This window comes from Palaemon carinicauda, chromosome 9 (genome assembly GCF_036898095.1).
Source record: "Palaemon carinicauda isolate YSFRI2023 chromosome 9, ASM3689809v2, whole genome shotgun sequence".
Taxonomy (NCBI): Eukaryota; Metazoa; Arthropoda; class Malacostraca; order Decapoda; family Palaemonidae; genus Palaemon; species Palaemon carinicauda.
In genome coordinates this window covers 95,821,523-95,836,690 of record NC_090733.1, presented here as the reverse complement: position 1 = coordinate 95,836,690, position 15,168 = coordinate 95,821,523, and the positions used below count along the sequence as shown (strand labels likewise).

The 15,168-nt window shown below is 43.3% G+C and overlaps 1 protein-coding gene across 1 annotated transcript; it reads left to right on the top strand.

The window, feature by feature from the left end:
• Positions 1-1,095: 1,095 nt before the first annotated feature.
• Positions 1,096-6,561, top strand: LOC137646807 (uncharacterized). Its single transcript, XM_068379894.1, has 3 exons — positions 1,096-1,698; positions 2,170-5,893; positions 6,365-6,561. The coding sequence occupies exon 2, from the start codon at positions 2,583-2,585 to the stop codon at positions 3,987-3,989; it is 1,407 nt and encodes a 468-aa protein (XP_068235995.1). The 5' UTR covers positions 1,096-1,698; positions 2,170-2,582; the 3' UTR covers positions 3,990-5,893; positions 6,365-6,561.
• Positions 6,562-15,168: the final 8,607 nt, after the last annotated feature.

Sequence of the window (15,168 nt, the reverse complement as noted above, 5' to 3'; positions counted from 1 at the left end):
AAATTTATGATTTACAGTTGTAGCTAAATTAACGGCAAAACTCTCTACGAGTTTTAACATATATATTCAACTTCAGCTAGGTACTAAAACCTTAAACATACGCGCGCAAGCACGGACTTAAACTAAGAACTTATATCCACAACACACACACATATATACTCATAAACACACACACACACACACACACACACGCACACACACACACATATATATATATATATATATATATATATATATATATATATATATATATATATATATATATATATATATATATATATATATATGTGTGTGTGTGTGTGTGTGTGCGTGTGTGTGTGTGTGTGTGTGTTGTGACGGGCGAACATAGGCTGTGACTAAAAAGGCAGGATGATAGCAACAGAGTAACTTTATTACAGAACATCCATTTATATATACATAAACTCCAGGCAAAAAGGACATAAAAACATAACGCAATTTCATGTTCAACCGACAACTGGTACTATTAACAGTTAACGGTGAGAAAAACAGCCATTTTATTTCAGGTCCCTATCAGTGCGAGGGGAGAGTGAGGATACAAAGCATAATATATGCGAAAATAAGAAATGTCGTTACTATGTACGATCGTGTGACACACGGTTGGTACATGGCTAACCCCCCCAAAAAAAATAAAATGGCATACTGTACATGTTAAATAGGGCGCCCTGATCTAGAGAGGCGAACTGTAGGCGGCTCATCTAACAGCAGATAAGCAGGTTTTAGACGATCAATGGAGACACAGTCTTCTTTGCCACGAATGTTTAGTAGGAATGCTTTCGGACTGTGTCGGATCACAAGGAAAGGGCCTGTGTAAGGGGGTATTAGCGGTGGTTTGCAAGTGTCGTTGCGTAGGAAGACGTGCGTTGCAGAGTGCAAGTCTGTTGGTATGTGATGCTTCGTTGGGGGCTCGTAAGTCTGGCGGCATGGAAAAAATTTTGCCACGATGTGACGTATGCACTGGAGATCGTCAGAGGAGGTTACAGAAAGAAAAAATTCTACAGGGACGTGTATAAAAAATATATATCTAAATATATATTCCTAAATATTTGGTTAAAAGTTTATGGATATTTTGGGTGATTGAGAAATTTTCTTTATGATCGGTAATTACCTTACCTGGAGAAACATTCCTTGGAATTGGTAATTATCTCCTTACTTTACTTTAGAATTTCTTTGATTTTGTTTCCTTGAATTTTTTTATTCTAATTTAATTCTGGTTTGCTCAATTAATGTTTGAGGCTTTATTTTTCCTTTATCACTGTAAATAAAATTGTGCTAATTAACTGACCTCAGCCTTCGTTGTGCAAACCAAAGTAAACAGGAGTTAAAGATAACTACTAACTACCTAATTTTCTGAATATTCCGAGCCAAACAACTCTACGAAGTAACCTCGAAGTCGCTGTTGGAAGGGAAAACCAGTCCAACACCAACCGTCAAGGAGTGATTACTCTCGTTCACCTCACCTTACCTTGGGATATTTCATCGATTTATATTTGTCGTCGTAGTGCTGGACATTTTCTTTAAGAATCTACGACGATGGGACTCATTGTGTTTAGTGCTACGAATACCATGAAGAACTAAATTAACTCTACACCTCGTCTGATGAATGTGGAGGCGACCAGCAGCAAAGGCTATGGAATTATCATACCCATGCTCTTTTTCATCCTGTGAAGTCATTATAAGGTGGGTCATTGTATTGATTGGCACAATAGTAGTGGCATTTCTTGTTGACTTTTATCATCCTCAAGTCAAAAAATAAATAAAGCCTTGAACTCAGTAATTGAAAATCGCTCTTGAAACTAGGTTTGTTTATAGGCTACTCTAATTAAAATTATCAATTGTCGACCTTAAATTGCTTGTTAATTGAAATTCGGCCTTTTAACGTATATTCCTAAGTGATGCCCTCATCGCATATATTTCATTTGTTAAATAGGTCAAAATATTGAAATGGTTGGCTTTTGATTTGCAATTCTGGGAATTAATATTGAATTTATATTAGTTTTGGAGGTGAATTAAACTTTTTGATTTACCTTTATATATTGTGAACAATTTTAGTGTAGTCAAAAATTCTATTCATATTTTCATTTAAATAATTCTATACAAATTCTGGTTTTCAATTTGAATTGGGTGGTTAAAGATTTACCTATCTTTTAGGTCTGGCTCAAGGTGGAGTGGAAAGCTTGGGACAGGAGTACATCTGCCAATGCTTCTAGGTTTGCTTTACCAGAAGCAATCGCTACTCCAAGTGAACTAGCATCAACTGACAACCAACTGTATATAATAAATTTGTCAAGATTATTTAAAATCTACAGATGTTAGTTTCTGTATTACAAATAAATATTTTGTTATAACACGGTCGTTTGTCCTAAGTCATTTTTTCTGCTCATGGCGACCGTGACAGGACTGAGGATGTTGGTTGTTAAGAGTTGCTGCTGGTTCGCTTCCAAGCTAGTCAGACGAGGTGTAATTTAACATTTATATTTCCTTGGTTAAATTTTAAGATTACGTATATTTCCATTGCCGTTTTGACTTTATTAGGCCTTTATATTCTTACTGAAACTGGTATCATGATGTCTGAGTTATTGATTAAATCGCGAAAATATGTTAGAAAGTCCGTTACTGAAATTTACAATAAGAAGGATCAGTTTTCATCATATAGTGATATTGAACGTTCTACACTGAAACTGAGGCTTGAAGAGCATTTCACGAAATTATCTGACTTAGATTCTAAAATACAAATTTCAAAGTTTTCTACTGACTGTGATGAAGCTGCTTTGTTAGTTGAGCTTGATGCATGTGAACAGTACAAAACTAAAATTCAAGAGAGCATCTCTACTTTACAAAATTTACCTCAGGTTCGGCATCTCCCTATAGCTAATCAGTCCCATCAGTCCTTGTTAAAGAGTCCTTATGCTCCTTTACCAACCTTCAATAGTACTGAAGGCGAAGATCTTGGGAAGTTTTTTGTAGAATTTGAACAAACCCTTTCAAAGTTTAAGTTTCCAGAATATGATAAGTTATTGTTGTTAAAACAGCAGGTAAAGGGAAGAGCTCTTACATTAATTAACACTTTGGATGTTCAAAGTCAGAATTATGCTGATGCAAAAGCTTTGCTAGAGAAGGCTTTAGGCTCAAGAGAAGTTCAAATTTTTAATAACATAAAGCAAATATCTTCAATAAAACTTTCAGAGGATGATGATCCTTTTGAATATATTGGGAAAGTAAGCAATTTAGTAGCAAGCGTTAAGACCTTAAATATTGATGTTGACATGTTTCTTCAGTTCTTCTTCTGGAATGGCTTAAATGAGAAATTTAAGTGTCATATGACTGCCATAACTAACAAAATTAGGCCATGTCTTGCAGAGATTAGGGATAATTTCTTTGATGCTAGTGAGAGATATTTACAAGGTAAAAAATGTAAGAAAGTTGAGAAACAAAAGTCTGACACTACTAGCTTTGTTGCCAAGGTTTCTTTTGACTCTAAAGTAGGTAAATGCAGCATTTGTATTAAATTAGGCAAAGATCCAAGTCATTTTTTGAGTAAATGTCCCAACTTTGTATCTAGCAAAGATAAAAGAAAAAAATTGGAGGAACTGGGTGCTTGCTCAAAGTGTGGCTATCCTAGTCACATATTATCAGAATGCAGATTCAGATTTAATTTCAAATGTAAAAGCTGCAAAGGCTGGCATATGTCATTTTTGTGTCCCGATGAAAAAGGTGCTACCAGTATTAAAGAAAATCCAAATTCCGAAAAGAAAAAATGTAAAGCCAGTAACAGTACAGATAGAGTTAGAAACTCTGAGAGTGGTAATGGAGATGTTGTTGGTAGTTCAAGCAGTAGTGTTGCTGCTATAACTGAAGTTTTAAATTGTGAGGTTGAGGGATATACAATTTTGCCAACTTTTAATATTTCAATTAAAGGTACCAATCTCAGGGTCCTTAAAGACACTGGATGTCAAGCAAATTACATTTGAAGAAAATTTGGCTCAAGATTTAAATTTGAAAGTCGTAAATAAAGGAGTTTCTTTAACCATTAATGGTATTAATTCCTCTAAGAGTTATAAGACTAAACAAGTTGAAATTGAGTTGCCAATTGGTAGCAATAGTTACATTGTATATGCATTTTGTCTTCCCTCAATTGATGTTTCATTGCAGTTACCTGGGTTAAATGAAGTAGTCAGTGGGTTTGTTTCAAAGGGATACAAGCTAGCAGATCGGGGATTGTTAAATTCTGCAGATAGGATAGACAATATTAAATTTATATTAGGATCAGAGTCCTTGCATTGTATCCCTGAAAAGGATATAGTATTTGGGAAATCCAATGACTCCATTTATTCTGATACATGCTTGGGTATGTTACTAAAGGGAGACATAAATAAATTAAAGAGCAATTTAAGATTTTTGAAGCCTTGTTCTTCTATGAAGTCAAATATGCAACATATGTTAAAAGCTGTAAATGTACTTCCAACAGGGACGAAAGAGAACATTTCAGTAGAATCTCCATCTTTAAATGACCTGGAGACTTCTAATACATATGAGTTGTTTGATGATGATGGTCAGATAATAGAATCTGAGTTGAATAGGGCTACAAATGAATGCTTAGAACTCTCTTGTAAATATTATGTTGGGGAAGACAGAGGGCAATATCATGAAGATAATGTAGAACTGAATGACAGGCTTATAGAGTATGCTTTAGAAGAAGCCCATAGGACTGTTGATGGAAGATTGTGTATGCCACTGTTATGGAACCCGAAAGTTAGTCATCTACTAGGCCGCAACTACAATTTAGCCAAATCAGTGTTGAAAACCCTTACATCTAAATTAGAAAAATTACCTGATAAGTTAGCCTTAGTAAATGAAACCTTTAAGACTCGGGAAACATTAGGCATCATTAAGGAGAATATGACTAAAGCCATTGATTACCCCATAGGAATTGTTAAAGAGCTGACCAAGAATATTTACGATGAAGTTACTGGGGCTAAATTAATGCTAGGTAAAAGTCGAAGATTTGTCAAGCGTCGTGTGACAAGCCTGATTCCTTTAATGTCAAGTGACCATTGACAGCATGGCTAAAACTTAAGAAAATTCTTTCACTGTTTCACAGGAAGACATTTTATCTGTATATATTATTAGTTAAGTTTATTTTGTTTTAAATTTATTTTCCATTGACTTTTCAGATGAAAATTCAATCCCTCCCCTCGGAGTGTATAAAAAATATATATCTAAATATATATTCCTAAATATTTGGTTAAAAGTTTATGGATATTTTGGGGGATTGAGAAATTTTCTTTATGATCGGTAATTACCTTACCTGGAGAAACATTCCTTGGAATTGGTAATTATCTCCTTACTTTACTTTAGAATTTCTTTGAATTTGTTTCCTTGAATTTGTTTATTCTAATTTAATTGTGGTTTGCTCAATTAATGTTTGAGGCTTTAATTTTCCTTTATCACTGTAAATAAAATTGTGCTAATTAACTGACCTCAGCCTTCGTTGTGCAAACCAAAGTAAACAGGAGTTAAAGATAACTACTAACTACCTAATTTTCTGAATATTCCGAGCCAAACAACTCTACGAAGTAACCTCGAAGTCGCTGTTGGAAGGGAAAACCAGTCCAACACCAACCGTCAAGGAGTGATTACTCTCGTTCACCTCACCTTACCTTGGGATATTTCATCGATTTATATTTGTCGTCGTAGTGCTGGACATTTTCTTTAAGAATCTACGACGATGGGACTCATTGTGTTTAGTGCTACGAATACCATGAAGAACTAAATTAACTCTACACCTCGTCTGATGAATGTGGAGGCGACCAGCAGCAAAGGCTATGGAATTATCATACCCATGCTCTTTTTCATCCTGTGAAGTCATTATAAGGTGGGTCATTGTATTGATTGGCACAATAGTAGTGGCATTTCTTGGTGACTTTTATCATCCTCAAGTCAAAAAATAAATAAAGCCTTGAACTCAGTAATTGAAAATTGCTCTTGAAACTAGGTTTGTTTATAGGCTACTCTAATTAAAATTATCAATTGTCGACCTTAAATTGCTTGTTAATTGAAATTCGGCCTTTTAACGTATATTCCTAAGTGATGCCCTCATCGCATATATTTCATTTGTTAATTAGGTCAAAATATTGAAATGGTTGGCTTTTGATTTGCAATTCTGGGAATTAATATTGAATTTATATTAGTTTTGGAGGTGAATTAAACTTTTTGATTTACCTTTATATATTGTGAACAATTTTAGTGTAGTCAAAAATTCTATTCATATTTTCATTTAAATAATTCTATACAAATTCTGGTTTTCAATTTGAATTGGGTGGTTAAAGATTTACCTATCTTTTAGGTCTGGCTCAAGGTGGAGTGGAAAGCTTGGGACAGGAGTACATCTGCCAATGCTTCTAGGTTTGCTTTACCAGAAGCAATCGCTACTCCAAGTGAACTAGCATCAACTGACAACCAACTGTATATAATAAATTTGTCAAGATTATTTAAAATCTACAGATGTTAGTTTCTGTATTACAAATAAATATTTTGTTATAACACGGTCGTTTGTCCTAAGTCATTTTTTCTGCTCAGGACGACCAAAGAGTCACCATACACCATTTCAGCTGCCGAGACGTCGAGGCCGTCTTTAGGAGTGGTCCTTAGTCCCAGGAGGACCCAGGGAAGCTAAGTAAACCATTTGGAATCCTTGCAGTGGGACATCAAAGCTGCTTTGAGGGTGCGATGAAAACATTCAACCATTCCATTGGCAGCGGGGTTGTAGGCAGTGGTCGGATGTAGGATGATGACCAGGAGATTCGCTAATGATGTCCACAATTGAAAGTAAAAGTGGTACCCCTGTCAGAAATAATATGCTCAGGGATACCATATATTGCAATCCATCCTGAGAGTAATGCAGATGTACATGAAGCGGACGATGCAATTTCCATGGGAATGGATTCAGGCCAAAGAGTGGAGCGGTCGATGCCGATAAACAGGTAATGATGTCCTTGTGATGTGGGTTGGGGGCTACAACGTCGACGTGAATGTGGGCGAAACGATGCAGATGTTGAGGGTAGGTGCCCACTCTTGAATCCATGTGTCGATGTACTTTGGAAGTTTTTCAAGAAGAAAAGGCGCGGACCCATTCCTCAGCATCCTTAGAAATGCTGTGCCAAATGAACTTTGTCTTTAGCAGCTGTGCAATAAAATGGCATGACGGATGTGAAAGGCCATGAATGAGACACCTGTCGGCGCATGGGAGCAGGAATCCAATGTCACGGTCTACCTGTGCTGACGTCACAGAGGAGGGTGGTGTTGGAGAAGTCGAGGGGGATGTCTTCCCAACAGAGGGATGTACAGGATGTCCTACATGCTTGATACTCTGGATCCTGCCGTTGAGCTTCAGCCAAGGCGTTGTAAACCAATCCCAGTTGAACGGCAGCCAACTTGTTTCTGGACAGGGTATCGGCAATGGGGTTAATTTTCCCAGGGATGTGTAGATGGGTGCAACTGTATTCAGGCAAGGCGAAGATATGTCGGAGTTGACGGGCGGACAAGTCGTCAGACTGTCGAGTGAAGGCGTGCACCAGAGGCATGTGGTCTGTGCGAATGCCGAAGGGCGTACCTTCTAAGAAATGGCGAATGTGGCGGACAGCCAAGTGCACCGCCAGCAATTCACGATCGAAGGTAGAATAACCCGATTCTGCCTTGGACAGTTTTCTGCTGAAGAAGGCCAATGGCCGGGGCGAGACATTGCCCACCTCTTTGATTACTGCACCAACAGCGACATCACTGGCATCGGTGGAGAGAAGGAGAGGGGCATGTGGGATGGGAAAAATGACAGCTGCAGCAGTTGATAGGGCCTTCTTTGCATTGCAGAAGGCCGCTTCTTGAAGGGGACCCCACTTCCAGTCTTTTGGCTTGCCCTTGAGGGAGGCATAGAGGGGAGCAAGAATGGCGACAATGGCTGGCAGAAAACGGTGATAATAATTGATCCTGCCAAAGAATTCCTGCACAACTTTGACAGTCGAGAGTGTGGGGAAGCTCTGAATGGCTGCTACCTTCTCAGGGAGGGGATGGACTCCTTCAGGAGTGATACGGTGCCCTAAGAACGACACTTCATTGGCGCCAAATGTAGACTTGTCGTACCGAACTACAAGGCCGTTTTGTTGCAGGGGGTCGAGCAAGATTCGCAGGTGACGGAGGTGTTCCTCTTTTGAGGGAGAGAACACAAGTATGTCGTCCCCTAAGATACCATCCACGAGAGGTTGAAAATTGGGGCCAGCATTACGAAGGCCAAAACAGGAGTAATTGAAGGTGTATGTACCAAACAGAGTGGTGATGGCAGTCTTAGGAATGTCTTCTGGGTTCATAGCCACCTGATAATACTGCGACGGGCCGAGAGAGGGTTGTGAACTCAAAGGCAGGATGCAGTCAACTGAGTACTTTATTACGGAACACTCTCCTTTATATACAAAACCTCAAGGCAACAGGAAAATACATGTTCGAGAGACAGACAATGTTACAGAGGAAACCCGGAGACATGATCATCCAGGTTCTTTTTAGTGCGAGGGAAGAGCGCAGATACAAGCATAATATATACAAAATAATTTATGTAAGATCATGTGACACACGGTTGCTACATGGCTCCCCCCTAAAAATGACATACTGTACATGTTAAATAGGGCGCCGTGATCTAGAGAGGCGAACTGTAGACGGGTCATCTGGCAGAAGATAAGCAGGTTTTAGACGATCAATGAAGACCCAGTCTTCTTTGCCACGAATGTTTAGTAGGAATGCTTTCGGACTGCGTCGGATCACAAGGAAAGGGCCCGTGTAAGAGGGCGTTAGCGGTGGCTTGGTAGTGTCGTTGCGCAGGAAGATGTGCGTTGCAGAGTGCAAGTCCGTTGGTATTTTATGCTTCGCTGGGGGCTTGTAAGTCTCCCACGACTTGACGTAGGCGCTGGAGATCGTCGGAGGAGGTTGTAGAAGAAGAAATTCGGCAGGGACGACCAACGGGTCGCCATACACAATTTCAGCTGCCGAGACGCTAGGACGTCTTTAGGAGTGGTCCTTAGTCCAAGGAGGACCCAGGGAAGCTGAGTAAACCAGTTACAATCCTTGCAGCGGGACATCAAAGCTGCTTTGAGGGTGGGATGAAAACGTTCAACCATTCCATTGGCAGCGGGGTTGTAGACCGTTGTCTGATGTAGGGTGATGCCCAGGAGATTCGCTACTGATGTAGACAATTGAGAGGTGAAAGTGGTTCCCCTGTCAGAAGTAATATGCTCAGGGATACCGAATCTTGCAATCCATCCAGAGAGTAAAGCCGATGTACATGAGGCGGACGTTGCAGTTTCCATGGGAATGGCTTCAGGCCAACGAGTGGAGAGGTCGATGACGGTAACAGTAAACACGTAACAATGTCCTTGTGATGTGGGTAGGGGGCCTACAACATCGACGTGAATGTGTGCGAAACGATGCTCAGGTTGAGGAAAGGTGCCCACTCCTGAATCCGTTTGTCGATGTACTTTGGAAGTTTGGCAAGAAGTACAGGCGCGGACCCAATCCATAGCATCCTTAGAAATGCCGTGCCAAATGAACTTTGCCTTCAGCAGCTGTGCAGTAGAACGGCACGAGGGATGTGAAAGGCCGTGAATGAAACCAAACACGCATGGGAGCAGGAATCCAAGGTCGCGGTCTACCAGTACTGACGTCACAGAGGAGGGTGGTGTTGGAGACTTCGAGGGGAAAGTCTTCCCAACAGAGGGACGTGCAGGATGTCCTACATGCTTGATACTCTGGATCCTGTCGTTGGGCTTCAGCCAGGGCGTTGTAATCCAATCCCAGTTGAATGGCAGCCAACGTGTTTCTTGACAGGGCATCGGCAACGGGATTCATTTTCCTAAGGTGCAATTGTATTCAGCCACGGCGGAGAGATGTCGGCGTTGACGGGCGGACCAGGCGTCAGACTGTCGAGTGAAGGCGTGCACCAGAGGCATGTGGTCTGTGCGAATGACGAAGGGCGTACCTTCTAAGAAATGGCGAAAGTGACGGACAGCCAAGTGCACCGCCAGCAATTCTCGATCGAAAGTAGAATAACCCGATTCTGCCTTGGACAGTTTTCTGCTGAAGAAGGCCACTGGGCAGGGCGAGCCGTTGACCACCTGCTCGAGTACTGCACCAATAGCGACGTCGCTGGCATCGGTGGAGAGAAGGAGAGGGGCGTGTGGGATATGAAAAGTGAGAGCCGCAGCAGTTGATAGGGCCTTCTTTGCATTGCAGAAGGCCGCTTCTTGAAGGGGACCCCACTTCAGGTCCTTTGGCTTGCCCTTGAGGGAGGCGTAGAGGGGAGCAAGAGGGGCGGCAATGGCTGGCAGAAAACGGTGATAATAGTTGATTATGCCCAAGAATTCCTGCAGAGCTTTGACGGTCGAGGGCGCGGGGAAGTTCTGAACGGCTGCTACCTTCTCGGGGAGGGGATGGACTCCTTCAGGAGTGATACGGTGCCCTAAGAACGACACTTCGTTGGCGCCAAAGGTACATTTGTCGTACCGGACTACAAGGCCGTTTTGTTGCAGGCGGTCGAGCACAATGCGCAGGTGACGGAGGTGTTCCTCTTTTGATGAGGAGAACACGAGCATGGCGTCCACATAACATACACAGAAAGGAAGGTCCCCTAAGATGCCATCCATGAGACGTTGAAACGTTGCCCCAGCATTACAAAGGCCAAAACAGGAGTAATTGAAGGTGTATGTACCAAACGGATTGGTGATGGCGGTCTTGGGGATGTCTTCTGGGTTCATAGGCACCCTTCAGGAGGTCGAGCGTAGAGAAAACCTTCGCTTTGTGTAGGTAGGAGGTCACGTCGGCAATGTTTGGGAGGAGATAGTGATCCGGTTCTGTTTGTATGTTCAGGCGCCTGTAATCCCCGCACGGACGGAGGGAGCCGTCTTTCTTCAGAACGATGTGTAAGGGTGACGACCATGGGCTGGAGGCTTTTTGGCAAAGGCCCATTTCCTCCATTTTGACGAACGTCTGCTTGGGCGCTGCCAATCGTTCCGGTGCCAGATGTCTGAATTTTGCGAAGACTGGGGGTCCCGTCGTCTTGATATGGTGATAAATACCGTGCTTGGCAGGAACCGTGGGCGTTTGGCGAAGTTCTGGACGGAAAACTTCCGGGTACGACGTGAGGAGGTGGGCGTAGGCATCCGTGGGTGCGCTGATGTGGAGAGCGAGGTTAGAGGGGGCGGGTTGAAGAGGTGTCGACAAGTACGAGTCTGCGTTGACCAATCGTCGGTGGGTGACATCGACCAGAAGGTGGAAATGAGAGAGGAAATTCGCACCGAGGATTGGCATTGTGACGTCAGCAATGAGAAACTTCCAATTGAATTTACCGTTTCCGAACGAAAATGTGAGGTTCTCATAACCGTAGGTGGGTATCGCAAATCCGTTGGCAGCTACCAAGCGGACGTCGGCAGATGTAGACAGACTACTTCGTGCCTTGAAGAGTTTCCTTGGCAAAAGAGAACGACAAGCACCCGTGTCTACCAAAAATCGCACGCCCGTTCCTGCATCCTGTAAAAAGAAAAGATTTGAAACACGGGAGGCCACCGCCACGAGCGATGGCCTACTTACATGTTTTTTGGCCACTGACAATCCTCGGCACATTTCTTTGCGGTTGCCCTGAATCTGAAGTGGTAGTAGCAAAACTGCGGCGGATGGGAGGTAGTAAGTGGCTGTAGAAGTCATTCGTTGGGGCGCGAGCGATTGGTGGGTGGTGGGCGGCTTTGTTGCTGCTTCGGCACGTCATGGGGTAAGCGTGTATGTCCTACGGCATTCATGTCAGCTTCGGTTGACGGTGAATAGGCATCCTCTTCGTCAGGGGTGGAGGCGTTGATGGAGGTCTTGAAGTGGTTGTCCATAAGTGCGTCGAATCTGGTCATCAAGTCCTTTATGGGTAAACTATCGACATCGGGTATGGCACCGCGTATAGGTCCGGGTAAACGACGTATCCAAAGGGCACGAAGTAGGTTCACCTCACGAGGAGAGCCGTCTGCGGCAGGTTGAAGGCGAGCGATACCTGTCATTTCCCTGAAGGCAAGCGAAGCCCTTTGGTCCCCCAACAGTTGTTGCGAGAGCTGAAAAAGCCTTGCTATATGGGCGGCTGGCAACGGCGAGTACTGCTGCAGAAGGTATGTTTTGAGGGCGTCATACGCTACTGAGGTGTCTCCTTGTTCACAAAGCCAGTCGGATATTTCTGGGAAGGTGTCCTCGGGTATCGCCGCGAGAACATAATCCGCTTTGGTGGTTGAGCGAATCAAGCCCCTGATGCGAAACTGGACTTATGCGCGCTGAAACCAAGCAAACGCCTTTCCCCTGGCAAACGATGAAAGTTTGAATGGAGCGGCCGCAGCACCAACTGCCGTAGAGTCCGCCATAGTACCAACGATGGAGGGGCGAGGGGGTGGGGGTGGAAGGCAGTGGGAGCGAGTCGACTTCCGGGGTCACCAATGTGACGGGCCGAGAGAGGGTTGTGAACTCAAAGGCAGGATGCAATCAACTGAGTACTTTATCAAGGAACACTCTCCTTTATATACAAAACCTCAAGGAAACAGGAAAATACATGTTCGAGAGACAGACAATGTTACGGAGGAAAACCGGAGACATGATCATTCAGGTTCTTTTTAGTGCAAGGGAAGAGCGCAGATACAAGTATAATGTATACAAAATAATTTATGTACGATCGTGTGACACACGGTTGGTACAATACCTCTTCAGGAGGTCGAGCGTGGAGAAAACCTTCGCTTTGTGCAGGTAGGAGGTCACGTTGGCGATGTTTGGGAGGGGCTAGTGATCCGGGTCTCTTTGCATGTTCAGTCGCCTGTAATCCCCGCATGGACGGAGGGAGCCGTCTTTCTTTAGAACGATGTGTAAAGGTGACTACCATGGGCTGGAGGCCTTTTGGCAAAGGCCCATTTCCTCCATATCGGCGAACGTCTGTTTGGCGCCTGCCAATCGTTCCGGTGCCAGACGTCAGAATTTTGCGAAGACTGGGGGTCCCGTCGTCTTCATATGGTGATAAATACCGGGCTTGGCAGGAGCCGTGGGCGTTTGGCGAAATTCTGGACGGAAAACTTCCGGGTACAACGTGAGGAGGTTGGCGTAGGCATCCGAGGGTGCACTGATGTGGAAAGCGAGGTTGGAGGGGGCGGGTTGAAGAGGTCTCGAGAAGTACGAGTCTGCGTTGACCAATCGTCGGTGGGCAACATAAACCAGAAGGTGAAATGAGAGAGGAAATCCGCACCGAGGATATGCAATGTGACGTCAGCAACGAGAAACTTCCAATTAAATTTACCGTTTCCAAACGATAATGTGAGGTTCTCGTAACCGTAGGAGAGTATCGGAGATCAATTAGCAGCTACCAGGCAGACGTAGACAGACTACGTCGTGTCCTGAAGATTTCTCTTGGCAAAAGAGAACGACAAGCACCAGTGTCTACCAAAAATCGCAAGCCCGTTCCTGCATCATCTAAAAAGAAAAGATTAGAAACACAGGAGGCCACTGCCACGTTTTTTGGCCACTGAGAATCATTGTCACATTTCTTCGCGTCTGCCCCGAATCTATAGTGTTAGTAGCAAAACTGCGGCTGATGGGCGGCAGTAAGTGGCTGTTGAAGTCGTTGGTTGAAGCGCGAGTGAGTGGACGTGATGGGTGGTTTTGTCACCACTCCGGCACGTCACGGGGTAGGTGTGTGTCCTACGGCATTCACGTCAGCTTCGGTTAACATTGAATAGGCGTCCTCTTTATCAGGAGTGGAGGCATTGATTGAGGTCTTGAAGGTCGTGAAGTGGCTGTCCATAAGGGTGTCGGCTTTGGTCATCAAGTCCTTTATGGGTAAACTATCGACATCGGGTAAGGCAGCCCGTACAGAATCGGGTAAATGGTGTACCCAAAGGGCAAAAAGTAGATTCACCTCACGAGGAGAGCTGTCTGCGGCAGGTTGCAGGCAAGCAATACTGGTCATTTCCCTTAGGGCGAGCGAAGCCCTTTGGTCTCAAAACGGTTGTTGAGAGAGCTGAAAAAGCTTTGCCATACGGGCGGCTTGCGATGGCGAGTACTGCTGCAGAAGGCATGTTTTGAGGGCATCATACGCTATTGCGGTGTCTCCTTGTTCACAAAGCCAGTTGGATATTTCTGGGAAGGTCTCCTCAGGTATCGCAGCGACAACATAATCTGCTTTGGTGATTGAGCGAGTCAGGCCCTTAATGTGGAACTGGACTTCTGCGCACTGAAACCAAGCAAACGCCCATCCGCTGGCGAACAACGAAAGTTTCAATGGGGCAGCGCTAACTTCCGTTGAGCCCGCCAGAGTACCAATGACGGGAGGGGGGGGGGGGTGGAAAGCGGGAAGGGTTGAGTGGACTAGCGGGTTCACCAATGTAACGGGCCGAGAGACGCTGTGACTAAGAAGGCAGGATGAAAGCAACTGATTAATTTTATTACAGAACATCCGTTTATATATACATAAACTCCAGGCAAAAATTACATAAAAACATAACAGGCAATTTCATGTTCAACCGACAACTGGTCCTGTTAACAGGTACCGTTGAGAAATATATATACATATATATATATATATATATACATATATATATATATATATATATATATATATATATATATATATATATATATATATATATATATATATATATATATCATCTCCTCCTACACCTATTGACGCAATTCTATCTATCTCGTGCTTTAAATTTAATATTTTTCCATTTTCTCCAATCATCATCTCCCACTTTACAATTCATAGTCCTCACCTATGTATGCCTGGATCTTCCAACTCTTCTCGTGGCTTGTGGAGCAAAGTTGAGCGTTTGGTGAACTAATCACTTTTGGGGAGCGCAAAGAGCATGTCCAAACCATCTCCATCTACCCCTCACTATGATCTCTTCCACATATGGCACTCGTGTTATCTCCATTATAATTTCGTTTTTACTCCTGTGCTGTCTTTTAACTCCCAATATCCTTTTGATGGCTTTGTTCTCAAATCTACTAAATTTGTTGGAGTTTGTTTCCATGTCATACCATGATTAATGTCCATACAGTAGCACAGAGCTCTCTAAAATAATATGTAGCCTTATTTTTATA